A 16,200-nucleotide genomic window follows, 5' to 3' on the forward strand; every position below is an offset into this window, starting at 1 on the left:
CCCGTCCAGAGCTTTCTAGAGTGCCTGGTTCCTCTGCCAACCTGGGTACCGGTCAGTTGGGAGCAGGTAATGCAGTACCGGTTTCAACTGGTTGCCGAGGACACAAATCTGCAAAAATTGGTCTCCCCAGCGTCGGAGCGACTGGAGCCTGACCCGCTTCCCGGACCCACGTCTACGTCGCCGCAGCAACGCGTAAGATGACCGCGACTATACTTTAGCGCGACTCTGAGCACCATAAATCTAGAGTGCACTGCAGTGACGCTATGCAGTTTGGCAGTGACAGACGCAGGCTGTTTGGAAAGCAAGTGCGTTAACGCGCAATTTTATTCAGTATAAAATGCACGTACTCTATGAGCCCACGGAAGCGTCGAGCACTTGTGGAAGGGATGTAATCTGCCGGTGCATTGTTGGTACCACAGATCGGTGTGGAGAGCTGCGACTTTGAATGTTTCCATTCTCCCGAAACACTGAGATGACAGGATGGAGAGAGCCGACCCCACCTTTCCAGTCGCCTCTCTCCTCTTTTGTATCCTTTTAAACTCATTCGCATTGCTACCACGAGGATGTTTGCTTCTGGCCTGAACATTCAATGACGTTCTCATTGTAGTATCCGTTCTGTGACTAACAATCAACTTGTTTTGCTGGATGTCTTGTACAAGCGGGTTCCGGCGTTTTCTTGGAAAAACAGCCCGCCCACATTGCGATGAAAACCGAAACCAGCCATGCTCTGCTTGCTATGGTGGCTGAATGGTCTTAGAATATATGGTAAAGACGTTAATTTTCTCAGTGATGCGGGTACATTTTCGCTTTCACCCTGTGGCATTATTCGCTAAGGAAAAGACTAATGAAGAATGGCTGCTATCTCTGCCTTCAGGCCAGTTATTTGTTTTTGTACCACCACGTGCGGCGTTACAGCCCGAAACTCTAGTGACAAAACGTCAGTTGCAGAGGGGAAGTTATGTTCATTCGCACAAAATTCGCACGAAATTCTCCACAGATATGGAGAGTCAGCTAGAATTGAACTTAGAATACTAATGCAACGCGCTTCCTCAAGGTTTCTTTTTTCTCAAGTCCATTCGAACCAATTAATGTCCTTTCGACGTCGCGCAGAACAAGCTGTAGTGACTCTTAAATAATGAGTGCTGAAGGCACAAACACGAACAGTACAAGTACAAACAACCTATAGTGTAATTCGCGCATCACTTAAGAAGACACTGCCGCTAGGCAATGCCATTTGCGGTACTGTCTTGCATCAAATATTTCCTGGGAATGAACAGCACAACAGCGTTCTCTACAGTCATTTAACTGCTATGGGCTCACCTACACGCCTGCTACAATATAGTCCCTATATACTATGCATATGGTGCTATTTCCACTTAATGCCGCCACTGTGGCTTATTGCTTATAGTGCTCGGCTACTGACCCGAAAGACATGGGTTGAATGCCGGCCGCGGCAGTCGCATTTCGATGGAGGCGAAATACAAGAGGCTTGTGTATTGTACGATGTGAGTGCACGTTGAAGAACCTCAGGTGGTCGTAATTTGCGGAGCCCTTGAATACGGCGCTCCTCATAGACTTAGTCGATTTTGCGGTGTTAAACCCCATAAAACTAAACCTAAACTATTTCCACGTACTGTCACTGTACTTTTCGTGTGCTCTTCATTATGCTGCAGGTGGAGTCACCGACGCAATCGTCAAGCGACATGCTAGGCACGCACCTGATCCTGACCTCCGAGGCGAAGAACAGCCCGTCTACGAGCGACTGGCGCTACGACAGCTCGGAAGAGAGGGATGGAAAGCCACCCGTCAAGTGGCGCTCGCCAGAAAAGGTCTGGGATACTAATTTCATGTTCTTTATAGATACACTGCGAGCGCTCACTAAGTTGTATAAAACTGCTGCAAATATACCTGACATTGTCCCACGCGGCGAAGCCACTGTGCCTTCTGCGTTCTCTTCTGCGATATGTGGCCAATCTTAATACGATCCGTCACAACGGTCGCACTATGCATTCGTAGTATTTTACCCTGGCAGCGCGGCGGTTACCATGTGTTGTCTCGCCTGCAACAAACCGTCTGCAACCGCCTTTGACTGATTGCTTTGATGTGATTGACAAGTCGCTCTTGCAGCCCCTTATGTTATTCCATAAATACTAACCTTACAGCAGTAAATTTCCTTACTTGCATATTTTACAATGCTGCAAAATGTTTAAGTTAGGACAAGGCATACAGTAACTTTGGACACACATTGCCATGACGCGAGTACACATTTTCTGGTGATGGGTACCTTACTGGTAAAAAGTAACCAGGCTGCATGGATTGCTTCTAAGCTGTATAGCGGAGCATCTATAGATGCTCCGCTATAGAGATTGAGAGGTTGAGGGGTTGCATATATGCAACCCCTCAACCTCTCAATCTCTATAAAGCGCGAATACTTCTTCTCCTTGCTTCTCAATACCTTCGGATATTGAGGGGAACAGTAAGCCCTACTCTACAGACTAAGAACAGACTGCGTGCTTTAGTTAACTAAACCACGCAGCCTGGTTATTTATGCAAAGACAGTAGCTTTGACCGCCGCTGGCCGCTGCCATTGCCTATTTTTGAATAGCTCACGTGTCGTTTGACCTTACTGGTATGACTCCTTAACCATTCGTTTTCTGTCTTCACACACTTTCAAATGTAAGGGATACTTGCTTAAATGTCGCCTTAAAGGCACTCTCTGTCGCTACTTTGTAGAGTGGGACTATGTCTAGGAGCTCTGCTCAACATTACATGTCTGATCAATGCAAGTAACGTCATCTAGTTTGACCAGCATGCAATGAAACATGGCGCAGGTCGTTCCCGACTCCGGCACGTTCCACATGTCCCGTCCGCTGAGCGCCGTGTGGCGCTCCGTCAAAGCCAAGATGCACTTCACGCCTGCATCGCCGCCAACGGCCCGCGCAGGTGCGCAGAAGGCACCCGGAACGACTCGGGACCACGCCGCTTCTTCAAGCGCTGCTGCTTCGCCGCCACCACCACCACTTCCACCCCGCGCAAGCGATGCAGGACAACGCCCGAAAAGGCTGCCGTCGCCCCCTGCAGAGAGCGCTGGATCTGCGGCTTCGCCCGCTGGATCGGACGTTGTACGGGGCGAAGAGGCACCACGTGACACGAGCCAGAAGCCCCCGGGAACCAGAAGCCCTGTCGACTCGACTGTCCACGAGCATCTTAACGTTGAAGCAAGGTCATCGCCACAAGAGCAGCAACAACCAGCACCCCTAGAATCCCCTTCACTTACACTCCCTCCTCAGGCGACAATGGTTGTAGAAGAGAAAGAAGTTGCTCAGGGACAGGAGGTTAGGACTCCGGAGATACTGTCTCCTTCTGAGCTTCCCGCTTATCTTCCGGCTCAGCAGGATCAAAGCAACAGACCGAATGAGGGGAAAAGTGTCGCAGAAGCTGCTCCTGGTAGCAATGCAGGCCCCATTCGTGCATCATTTTCCGGGCGATCACCATCAGCTTTACAAGAATCAGCTGCTTTGCCATCACCCCCAGAAAACGCTGTTGGTTTGGACCAGCATGAAGTCGCATCTCCTGTCCCACAGCGCGGCGAGATAGACGCTTTACCGGAATTAGAAGCGTGTCCTGAAGGCCAAAAAGCATCGCCGGAGTCGCTCAAAATTGCGGAGAAAGGGACAGCGTCCCCCAAAAGGAAGAGCACTGGTGGTTCGCCGAGATCACGTCGCTCTGCTGACGACGCCCAGGCTGCAAGAGAGCATGTCCTCTCGGACGTAGAGTCACCGCCACCGCATCCGTTGGCGAAGCCACCGCATCGAAGGAGGTCTCATGGCCACAGGTCACCTGCTAAGCGGTCCAAGAAAGGGCGCTCTAGAAGTTCTTCTCCGGATGGGCTTGCCTTGTCACCGGCGAGCCCCGCGGACATGAAGTCTCCTCCGCAATCTTTCGCGCCATCATCAGCAAGCGACCAGAAATGTGCGGCGTCTCAAAGGGCTTTGCCAAGCGACGTTCTGTCTCCGGAAGTTGTCCTCAGTCCCCGGCGCCGCAAAGCAGCAGAGAAGAAAGCATCGGCAGCCACAGTGGCAGGTAGGATGAAACTGCAAATAGCAACAGTCCGTACGCACTTGTCCTGGGCGCACTTTTCCGGTAATATCAAATATACACTTTCCAGCATCGGGCCTGACTAGGTGGTTGATTGCACAGTGCCATAACAAGCAGCAGTTACAGCCTTTGCCAAAAATGCACAACCCAAAGGGCTTCCTTCTCAGCTGCGTCTCTTGAACTTCTGAAGACCTAAGCTTCGGAGGGATAAGAGTTACTCTTGCCTTCGAGATGTCTGGAATTTTAACGTGACAGCTTTGTGGGGCCCGTTCAGCGGCAGCCCTGGTGTCGGCGACGTTGGGGTGTAGAGGATAGCAGGTGGTCCACCTGCCACCTCAGTTACGCGATCTGTGGCATCACAACCTGACTACGGTGGTAGATGGCTACCTTTCCGTCGGACTGTCAGCAAACTGGCCTCCCTGCAGGATGTAAACGTTTGTTTGCGAGGGATTTGCCGGGAAGAGCGACCTGGGTTACTCAACCCTCGCCGGTGGCTGTGTTTGAAACAGCTATCTGCCGTGCAGTGGCGCAATGCTTAACCACAGCACCACTGCGCCAGGTTTGGTGTGAAAACTCCCCGGAACTTAGGAATCCACAGTAGAGGTGACAGCGAATGAATACTTGCGCGGGAGGGATCTTTAATGTGGTCCCATGGTAATTTTTAGGGTAAGTTAATTGTTATGTGACGGTGAAAAAAGACCATGTCTATGTCTGCGAAGTGATAAGTAAACATGACCCCACCCCTCTGAAGGTAGCTATTAGAGCTATCGCCTAATACCCTTAAGCCTGAGCATAAGTGTCCTCTCAAGTTCTTTGCCTGCGCACAAGAAGCCAAACTCTGTGGTTCAGGCGCCAGCCTTGACAGGCTGTGTATTTTTGACAGAGAATTCTTTATTATCTAAATGTGTGCCAATAACATGACTAAAACCTAGCTGCAAGTGGTTGTTTTGTTATGATTTTAATTACTTTTTCAAGTGGAGGACTTACAGCAGGCCTCAGTGGCATTCTTTCTAGACATCTTCGCCTACCCACGGGTAGGTGTTCACATTGTAAAGTGCAAACCTGAAGTGGAAATCGTGAACACTCTCAGGACTACACTGCTTCTCTACATGGCATGTACCCAGGAACGAAACAGTGTTTAGATGCGCCTTTGTTGGACAGGTTTGATAGAGCGCCATGTCGCGTGTTCGTTTCTACCACTAACGTGCGGTGCATTTTCTTTCTGGTTGTTAACATGCGTTTGTATTTATCCTAATTTCCCCCTTCAGCGGTGCGATATCTATTATAGTAGGATACAACGTAGATAAACAGCAGTTGCTAACACTGGGCCGTGGTCCGCGGCGTCCTGTATTACTCCGCTCGCCAATCGCAATTTTAAACGAAATCAGTTTTTTAATGCTTGACTATATCAAACAATCCACGTGTCAAAATCCTAGAGCTCATAATTTGTTTTCTTGTGATGATCTTATTGTTTACATAACAAGAAACATTTAAGCAGCAGACTACTTTTTTGTCGTGGAGGAATTCTGTGCGCGGAGGCTGAATGTGGGCGGAGCTTCACTACAGACTTAAGTTGTATCCGACTATAGCACCTCATAGCAAGGATGACCTTCAGCCTTAGGGCCCCTCATTTGATGGCGTCACACACTGCATGACATTAAAGTATCTGTAAGACTGAAAGCAACTCATACTGTAACTGTACACAGGTATTCCCTGCTTTGACAATGCAGATTTCCACTCTCCCCATACACGCAAAGGCAAGATACTTTGCCAGTCGGCACAGTAGCATCAGCATACTCGCATGATATAGGCCTAAAAGAATAATGAAATCACACGGTCAGCTATTTTATTCTTCTGTTTTTCTCGGCTTCAGATAAAAAACATGAGGCTGCAGCGGCAGCTTCCGGGAAGGCGCTATCCCCGGCACGCAAAGCGCACCGCCGGAAACTCGATGTGGCCTCGCCCGATTCGAAGGCACCGGAAAAGAAGCCGCCTTCTAGAAAAGCAGCACAGGCCCAGCCGTCCGCGGAAGGGCAAACAGCCGCGACTCCGCCGACCGTTTTGTCACCCGATTTGAAGTCCCCAGAGCGCAAAGCGGGGAGTCCCAAAGCGACCTCCCTGAGGGACAAGGTGCCACAAGGACCCGCGGCCGGAAACTGGGACGCCAACGCGCTCTCCTTACCATCTGCATCCGTTTCGGTAAGTCTTAACCTGGGTGTGAACCAGCAGGCTCTCAGTGGCCCGCAGAAAAGTGTTAGGGCCCCTAGGTAGAAGAACTTGGCGCGGCGTGCAGATCAGCAGAGTTTCCATTTGCCTATTATAAGTCTCCTGAAAACATTAATAAAGCTGGTCACTATATTTCGCGTTTTTGTAGTTTTTAGCTTTAAAAGGTGCGGTGGGGCTGTTATGGCTGAGCCTGGGACAGTGGCCAGTGGGACACCGTCGTGCCCTGTACAGGAAGTGCTGAGGGGAAAGGCCCTAAAACTGGCAGTACGCATCGCTGGCTTGAGAAAGGCCGCTTCATCACTCCGTTAAACGGCGGACGGGAGGGTTCTAATTGCCTTTGCGTTTCCCAATTCTCCGCGCTACATGCCATCAGCAGAAGCAGCTGGCGCAGTCAGTAGCGTCTGTATACTGACAGTGCGAATTAATTCATTATCTATTAATCGTTGCTAGTGTAGAAAAGAATTCCAATCTTCTTTTTCTGCCGACATTTTTAAAAATCTCCCTGTGCAGTGAGCACTGGTAACTCGGAAATTATTAAGGTCTATAAAAGTTATAAAATTGCATAGTGCCGGAGTGCTTGACATTTAGCAGCCTTCATTCACAGGCTTTCTTTGGTGTATCTTCTAGCAGAGTGGAAATTTCAAGAAGCACATTCTCAATGCGACATCACAGGCCATTCGCTTTATAAAACGTACCCATTACTACATCCCCGAAATAAGAACAACAAAAGAATGCTGACCTGCTGCTTGCCTAATATTTTGGTTGCAGGAGAAACCTGTGACGTCTCCTTTGACCACCAGAACACATCCCATCGCGAAAGAGGCTGAGAAACCGAATCATGCGCCTGATGACCTCCTCCGCTCTCCTTCGCCGGTCGGCTCAAAGGATTCAGCGGCGCTGCTGTCACCCCCCGACCTATCGCCAGCTAAAGAGAAGTCTCCTCTTGTTCCCGTCGCCAGCGCGCACACCGTTCACGGACCCAGTGAACTCCCACATTTTGCGTCAGCCGCAGCGACAGCGATGGACGAAACTGGCAGCGAAGGCGTTAGTCAAGCCCAAGATCAAGCCGAAGCCGCCAAGAAGGCCACGGAGCACAGAGGAGAGAGGCTTCTGAAGTCTGAGAGCGATCACGGAGGTTCTGCGTTCACGCCAGGAACGGATTATGTTGGCAGTCACGCCGCTGGCCAAACCGAAGATCGAGCCGAAGCCGCTAAGGGCAGCGATGGAAAGGCACGTAGCGATAGGCGCTCACAGAAGGAGGATGATCGCGCAGGCAAGAGAGGCGCCCCTCGCGAACCAGGCGCTCGGAATGCCAAGCCCAAGAGCCACCACAAAGGAAACTACCACCGAGCGAAATAATCAGCGTCAGAGACATAAACCCTGCCGCGACAATTTCACAGTAGCCAGAGGTATCGTCGTTTTTTCAAAAGACGATCCAGCCACTGTGCTCTATATTTTCATAATTGCTCGAAGAGCATAGTAGAGCCTGCAGTAGAGTCAAAGTGCCGCTCCAGCGAAGAAGTGTCGCTAGATTGCGCCATAGCGTTAATTCCGTGGCTCCTTTTTGCACCCTCACATACGTTGCGACTCACTCCGCTGTGCATCGAAGCGGCTCTCACCTTTGAGAATGGTGCCTTTTTCTGAGCACTGCTTGAAGAAATGAACACATGAGACCGCATTGAAAATCTAGTCTGCAGCAGCGCGTTTAGTTTTCATCTTTTACGTTTGTGAATTTCTCTGAGCAAGCGTCCTCTCGCACGACATTACCAAAGTGCATTAAGCATGTCGTTGCGCGTCGGCATTGTTCACAGCCGGATGTATTTCCGTGGCTAGCATGTCATGGCAGTCTAATGATTATGATGCATCACTGCAGCCTGCTCGCGTAACGTGGAACATTTCTCCTGTAGTTAGTGACACAGCCGAGCACGGACATGTGGACGGAATCATGCCATGCGATCTTGGGCATGTGCCCCTCTATATTCGGTTCTTTTGTCAACCCGAGTGCCCGTTACCTTGAAGGTGTTACCTCAGCAACCAGCATCAAGAATAGTAGCATGGAACATCAGAAGTCCATGCATTGGCGTATAAACCGCCTGGCGGCTACATGTGCCGGAACAGAGGAACGCTTTGCATCATGCGCTCTTGCATGTGATATTATTCCTGGCCATTTTTTGCCTTCCGTTCGTAGGCGCTTGCCTTGCTCCTCTTGGGCAACGCTTATTGGCAATCGACTAGATCTGCCTCGAAACTGGTTCTTTGCTATAAAACGACTTTGTTCTCGAAAGAATAAAAAAGGGATTTAATGAGTATCTTGCCGACATAGTGGGGCAGTTTGGGATCATGAGGTAGAAGTGAGTATTCGAAAAACTTTGAAGAACCATTGATGGATCACTCCTAAAGAACAGCAGCTTGCCAATTCATGAAAAGGAAAAAAAGAACCAACCCCAGGTGGTCGAAATTTCCGGAGCCCTCCACTACGACGTCTCTCTCAGCCTTAGTTGCTTTTGGACGTTAAACCCCATAAACCAAACCAAACCAACTTTGCAGTGCTCATTTTTGGGCCCAAAACTTGGCTATAAATGTGACCATACACTACGCATCGAGTGTTTCAAAGCAAATTGCAGATGCAAAATCTGGAGACGGAACAACGTAAGCGAAACCGGTTAAAATATGAAAGAACCAGAACGAACATCACTCATTCGCGTGGTATTTCTAACCGTACCAATCTCGCCCTTCTCCCGATGTGTCAAATGTCGGCACTGTTGAAGGTTATACCGAAAGGCGGGCACATTTAACGTATGGTTACAGCGGCATAACAGTTTGGTTTGGTTTGTGATTCTCCCAATGTGTCAAATGTCGGCACTGTTGAAGGTTATACCGAAAGGCGGGCACATTTAACCTATGGTTACAGCGGCATAACAGTTTGGTTTGGTTTGTGATTCTCCCAATGTGTCAAATGTCGGCACTGTTGAAGGTTATACCGAAAGGCGGGCACATTTAACCTATGGTTACAGCGGCATAACAGTTTGGTTTGGTTTGTGATTTTTTAACGTTCGAAATCTGCATCGTAGTGGAGGTCTCCGGAATGCTTCAGCCATTTGCTGTTCTTGTAAAAACATCACACACCACAAGGGCGTTTCCTTTTTGTATTTCGCTTTCGTCGAATTGCGGCCACTAGTGCCGGGATTCGATCGCGCTGCCTTCGGCTCAGCAGCTGAATGCTAAATCCACTAAGCCACTGCAGGGCTAGGCCGTGGAAGTACTGTTGGCGCTGTGGGAATCAGCGGTGAAATGCAAGCATCAGCCTGCGAGGATAGAGGCTGCTAACCCGGCTCGCAGTCGCATATACCACTAGCCACAGCCAAAACCCGGCAAGTGGCAGGCAGCCCTGTACGTCTTAGCACGACGGACGTTCACCGGTCGCTGCTTCCTAATTTACAGTCAGCAAAAAATAAAAAATAAACATGCTTTCTATTGCTCACACATATAGGCTCTTAAATGAACTGTTCCAGTATCTGACAGGTCAAAGACAATGGGAGAGATATTTCAGCGTTGTGGGCAAGCAACATGAAGGGGTTCTCAGTTCTGAGTGCCAGAATCCTTGACTTGATCAGTGGCTGCAATCCTTCGTTTCCGTTACGGTACCTCACCGCACGAACTTTCATGTAAAGTTTTGAACCCGCATATGCTTCCCTCTGTCTTCAAAACTATTGCGGTTGGAGCTAATTTCCCTATCATGATTGTTTGATGCCTAACAACGCCACTAACTAGGGCAAAGGACCGACAACTATTCCTCATTATCGCTTCTTCAGCCTTCCCTCTAAAGTTGGTTAGACCTCATGCAGTTCATGGGTTTGTGAAGCTCACGCATCATCTGCATGGTCCTGCTATTTATTCTTGATTTTGCGATAAAAAAAAAAAATCCCAGACCATATCGCTCAACTCCTGGTAAAAAGCGATTGTGGGGCCTGTTCTCCTTCTTGCACGCCATTGTAATGCGGAGAATCGCACCGGTATGCGCTACTGGTTTATGTGGAAAACATCAGCGCATACCAGTGATGAACAGAATAAGAAAAGCCCTGGGAGCGGCGCAACTTGAAGATGACGAGAAGCGAAGACAGTAAAAGAAGAAGCAGACTGCGGCAGCGCCGACAGTGTTGTCCTCCCGAGAAGTGCCGCTTGCTGACCTGATGGACGTCAATAAAAATCAGTCAACCTGTAAATGAGACTCATGAGAAGTGCATGCGCTTACGGTGGAAGTGGAACCGAGTGTGATGTGGAGCGCTGATAGCAGATTATAGATAGCTGATAGCAGTGCTGAAAGGCGCATGGAACACAATTAAGCCTAAAGTTCCCACACGCCTTCTCTACGCTTTCGCAGTGCATTGGAGCGTATACGGACACTCAGGCTGTGTTTCCTCAGTGCGACGATTGTGCGCGTGTCGAAATGACGCCACCCAGCAGCCGGCAAAAAAAAAAAAAAACACAATAGCCGGGAATGCATTTGAAAAGAATCCACCTGAGGTAAGTTTGCGAAATTAGAGGTCACTGGCAAGAACTACCGTCACTGTCATGGCAGCTGCTCCGCGTATTTGGAAGGTGTGCAGATGCAAGGTTCAGTTGGTGGAAGCTGTCCTTATACGTAAAATTTACCTGGTTTCGATAAAACGGCCAGCTGCTGCGGCACTTCTTGGTCCAGAGCATATTAAGGACTCTCAAAACAGTTAAAAGATTTCTGACATATAAGGAGCTGCGTACGGAAAGAAATAGGATTCTTGTGATAGATAATCAATTACCTGTATACATTGCTCTCCTAGCAAAGGCAAAAATCGCCATCTCTCCGTGCCGTGAGCAGGCCTCGGAAGCTACACTACTATAAACTGATGCAAGCTTGCCAGTACATGCCCGTAAATATCCTACGTTTATTACGGCGACAGGAAGCGATTTTTTACATTGGTCTCTTGTCTCAGGACATGGCTGAAAAGTAGCGTCTCATTTCGTTCCTCATACTCTCATGCCATACACAGGGACAACAAAGACAAGTCGGCTAGACAGACAGCTCGGAAAGTTCGACCTCTTACGTACACTGCGGTAAGAATGATGGGCAGTTCGAACAGCAGGCACGGAACCGCCGTTAGAGAAAAAAGTTCCAGCCGATATGGCTCTGGAGAGCGCGCCCATGGATAGAGACACCTCGGAAGCCGATTTCATAAGGCTCCTGAACCCGACGAAGGCGCTGCCTCGACTCAATGTCCCCTTACGGCTAACACTACGCAGCGACCGCCTGCCAGGCACTCCCATCCATCGGGACAGGGGAGTGCGCCACATCAAATATACCTCTGGTGCCATATTTTGCTAAACGTTTCTAGATGTTCGTTATACACGGTTCACAAACTAATAATAAACATGTCTTCGAGAATTGCTCATGTCGTGGGGAGTATAAATTGTAGAAATGGAGTGTTCTGCTGTGAAAGATGCCGTGCGAGGTGGCGCCTGTAGTGCCCCAAAACGCAATTTCCAACATGCAGCACAATCGCAGACAGATATATAGCATTTTGTCCCTGCCGTTTGTGGCCTGCGCTTTATCAGGACTACCAGAGAAACGCGCGCACACACACACTCAAAAAAAACTTACCAGCAAAGATTGTATAATCGCGATCATGCAAGCCGTAGTTCCTAGGCATGACGAAACTAACACAAAGGTTACCGAAACTGATTTCTAACTAATTTCGAAACTAATTTCTAGCCGTTATTCTTCATCAGAACTCCATTTTATCGCTGCTTATGCCATTTGTGTTTACGCCATTTGTCAGCGCATTTCGGAGCCCCAACAATGTCGCCCTCCAGTTCAAAAAACATAAATAAGACACAAAAACGCAAAATACGTTCCTCTAAGCAGCATCGCATCGAAGAAGAAAGTCCTACCATTGCAACAAGAGCTTTAGTTATCAGGTGGCCATCGAGATTGCGAAAATAACTGCGCCTTTCATTTTATTATAAAACTGCGTTCCTTGCATACAAACGCTGTCTTTCTATCCTGCGAGATGGACGTCCTTCCTCTCGTCACGGCTGTGGAGGACAACCCTCCCGACCGTGGCAGCCACGTTTCGATGGAGGCGAAACTCCAAAAGGTGCTCGTGTGCTGTGCGATGTCAGCGCACGTTAATGATCCCCAGGTGGACGAAAATGCTTCGAAGCACCCCAGTCCTGCGCCTTTTGTTTTCTTTTTTTGATCCCCTTCTTCATCCCTTCCCCCATGGCGCGGTGCATGTGTCCACCTTGAAGTGAGACAGTTACTGCGCCTTTTCGGTTCCTTAAAAATAGTCTTATTACCTGAGTCCTAGGTATGATGAAGCCTCCTTTCTCGTCTACACAACAAACGTGAGCACTACTATGTTCCGTATAATTCGCGTTCCTTACTCCAAAGCAAGAAACCCCTGGCGCCAGGTGATGAAGCTCACCCCACACACACGTCCAACAGCGCTTTGAGTACCGGGCCCTGCTCTGCTGAGGCTTCGTCGGCACTGTTCTGGTTCTAGTCGCCCTGTCCCAGCTCGCCGTTCGTCACGGGTACGACCAGCCTCACGAGACCCTGCTCGCCTCGTAATGTACGGAGCATGCCAGGTCCATCCTTGCCACGCCGAACGAGTCTGTCAACCCTTGCGTACTTCCACGCTGACGTCTGCGTAGGCGGCCGAATCAATTCCGATTCTGCTTCACTTGACGCGTTGGCAGCACGGGCCTACAGCACTGAGGTCATGAATATGCTTGGCAACTCTAAAGTGATGCATCGTGCAGAATTTTGGATAGTAAAACGTTCAATTATTGTCGCCCATCTTTCCTGGCTTTGGCCCAGCCACAGCGGCTCAGGATCTGAGCCTGAGGTCGATTGTCAAATCCCGTCCGCAGTGGCAGCATTTCGATGGAGGCGTAAAACAGTTGAGGACACTGCAGCAAGTTATTAAAAGAAAAAAAAATCTGCAACGTAAAGAGGCAGGTACAGAGAAAGAGTGCGTCAAGGAACAAGCAAGTCCGAATGATATCTTAGCCGAAACTGAGAAGAAATGAGAATAGGCAATGCTGTAATGGGATGAATCAAAGCATGTTTAAATTTAAGCCATTATTTTCCTTTCTCTCCTTAAACTTCTCTTGCCGAAACGTGAGAGAAATGACTGGAGAAGGGTGCAAGAAATGCAGCAGGTGAAATTCTCTTTAATAAGATGAATGTATAAGGTTCACGATTTTCTCCGCTACGCGAAGACGTAGTCGGTGAAGAAACAGCGAAGGACAAGCAAAGAAAGATCAAAAGCGTGAAGCCGAATTTTGTACACTTGGTTGCATAGTCACTCCGCAGCTCACTTATCTCCTTTTTGTTTTTGGTGGCTAAGTCGTTTTTCTCTTCATTATTTGAAGCCTATTCTACACAGAATGAGCCACCCTTTGAAAAGAAAAAGCGACGAATCATGCCCTTACCTTGCCTTTGATGCCACCGTTCTTTCAATTAGGCGGACCGTGACGACACAGTGGATCTCTCCCTAGAGCACACCAGCAAAGTGCCGTCTCCAACAACTCTACGAGTTCTGTTCTGGAAGCAGTTATAAGAGAATACTGCGCAATTGGAGGAGTGTCTCAGTAACGTTTGTCAGGATATCGAGGGACCACTTATGTCTGGACAAGCACAAAGAGCGCCAAGATTAGATCTTTGATGGCGACGCTGTAGAAAATTCTCTAGCGGCATCTGCTCCTACGAATGCGGGCAGCGCAAAAGAAAAACAAAAAGAGGAACAAGAGCTGCACAGGCCTTCGCGTGAAGCAGTCGCCAGCAGCATGCCGCCTCTCAAATCCTGGCAGATCCTCTTTGCAAGTCAAAGAAAATTAGCAAACTAAGGGGCAGTGGCTGCCACCGAAACGGGAAAAGGATAAAGAAAGGGAATGGGCAGAGATTAATAAACTGGAAAGAGGTGAATGAGCCTCTCGGGATACGATGGCAGTTTCCATCCGGCGCCGAGCGGCATCGTACGAGGATATGTGTATATACATCTGCGCTATATACAGTGCGGGGCTATGTCCTATCAATCTCCTAAGCTCTCTCTTTCCAACGTTTTCTATTTGAAGCGCATAGAACGCAGTTATCCATCCTAATTTACCTGCAGACAGTGGAATATATATGGGCGGCAGTTGAATTCTGCGTTATTCATTTTTATTGTCTTCGCATTTCTTTTCATGACTCACGGCGAAGTACAGTGAGACTTGCTTTATCGGTGTTCCAGCATGGTTCCCCCATCTGGGTGCTGATCCCCGCACGGGGACAGGAACAAATGAATCAAAGCGTTCACTGAGCAATTCACTCTCGCATGAAAGAGGAAAAAGAATAGGATTGTCAACCCCCGCTTCTCTGGTGCTGGCGCTGTCGCCAGAAATCTGTAGGAAATATAGACACACGTTTGCCTACTCCCATCTCTGTTCTTTATTTATCTTCAGCACGTTATGATTATTTTCTGACTGCCGCCTGGTCCTCATTAAGAGAAGCGAAGAGCTCCTGCGGGGTAGGGTCCTCGACGGGAAGCCTAGTGCGCTGCCGTGAGCTATTTCGCGGAATAATGATCACACGCGCGAGGTCCATTGTTCCGACAGCCGATATATCCCTAAAGCAGGGCGCGTCAGTGCTTCTCCCGTTGACGACTGTCTCGGGGATGAGCCCGCTTGGGCCTGCAGCCTCGGTTCTTTCATTTCGCCGGGTCCACGCTTTTCTTCTTGTTCTCTCTTCCATTCTCCCTCCGCATGTTTGTTTCTTCAAGTATTTCTTTTTTGAATCTCTGGCTTGTGCTTTCGTTTTTAGGTATTCAGTATTTCATCTCCGTTTTATTTTCTTTCTGTAGGAGGCGGGGTCCTTGAACTTCTTGGGATTTGTCATCTTCTCACAGACGGCGCTATGTTGTCGCAATTTCTTGGCGGCCTCGTTACCAATTAGAGTTGTTGACTTTCCAGCTCGGGATATTGGCATCCCTGTGCGGCATCCACTCGAGGATGCTTCGAGCATGAGGCGCCGTAGCCATGAACTGTGAAGAGGAAGTGAGAAGGACAGATGGCGCGGTGTACATTGGCTTCCGCTTGCATATCAAAGTCATGTAACTCTCCAGAAGTGTTATGTCACATCGAGTTTCTGGAAACGGGTCGCATGTCAGTCTACGCTATTTAAAACCACAACACATTATAGCGGCGGGACATTTTTCCCGTGAAGTCGTCTGCTGAGTGATCGTACCCTTTTGTCACAGAAGTGGCGGCATCTTGTAATTGACTTCATCACCATCATCAGCCTGACTACACCCACTGCGGGGCAAAAACCTCTCCACGTCTCTCCAATTAACCCTGTCCTTTGCCAGCTGCGGCTACTGTATCCCTGCAAACGTTTTAATCTCATCCGCCCAACTAACTTTCTGCCGTCCCCTGTTACATTTGCCTTCTCTTGGAATCCACTCCGTTACCCTTAAGGACCAGCGGTTATCTTGCCTTCGCATCACATGCCCTGCCCAAGCCTATTTTGTCCTCTTGATTTCAACCAGGATATTATTAATCCGCGTTTGTTCCCTCACCCACTGCGCCCTCTTCCGATCTCTTACGTTACACCTATCATTTTTCTTTCCATAGCTCGCTGCGTTGTCCTTAACTTAAGCTGAACACTCTTTGTTAGCCTCCACGTCCATTGACTTATTATTGTATAAAACTGATGTGTGCGCGTTTCTTTAATCACAGTATGTCCATGTAACATCTACGTGTCTCTGGAAGTGCACGAGTACGTGCACGCTGTTTTAGTTGCAGTTTCTTCTATTTAGACAACCCCCCTCGCAGTGCACCAGCGAGGACGTACGTGCTTCT

General features: G+C 48.9%; 1 protein-coding gene across 1 annotated transcript; it reads left to right on the forward strand.

Annotated features, from left to right (window-relative positions):
• The first annotated feature begins 69 nt into the window (after nucleotides 1-69).
• Nucleotides 70-8,721, forward strand: LOC149342493 (uncharacterized). The gene is made up of 5 exons (XM_089542171.1): nucleotides 70-192; nucleotides 1,674-1,829; nucleotides 2,832-4,083; nucleotides 5,972-6,228; nucleotides 7,093-8,721. Exons 1-5 carry the CDS (start codon nucleotides 70-72, stop codon nucleotides 7,681-7,683), a joined length of 2,379 nt encoding a protein of 792 aa, XP_089398297.1. The 3' UTR covers nucleotides 7,684-8,721.
• Nucleotides 8,722-16,200: the final 7,479 nt, after the last annotated feature.

Source organism: Amblyomma mixtum, chromosome 5 (assembly GCF_055824585.1).
Source record: "Amblyomma mixtum isolate Tamu chromosome 5, ASM5582458v1, whole genome shotgun sequence".
Lineage (NCBI taxonomy): Eukaryota > Metazoa > Arthropoda > Arachnida > Ixodida > Ixodidae > Amblyomma > Amblyomma mixtum.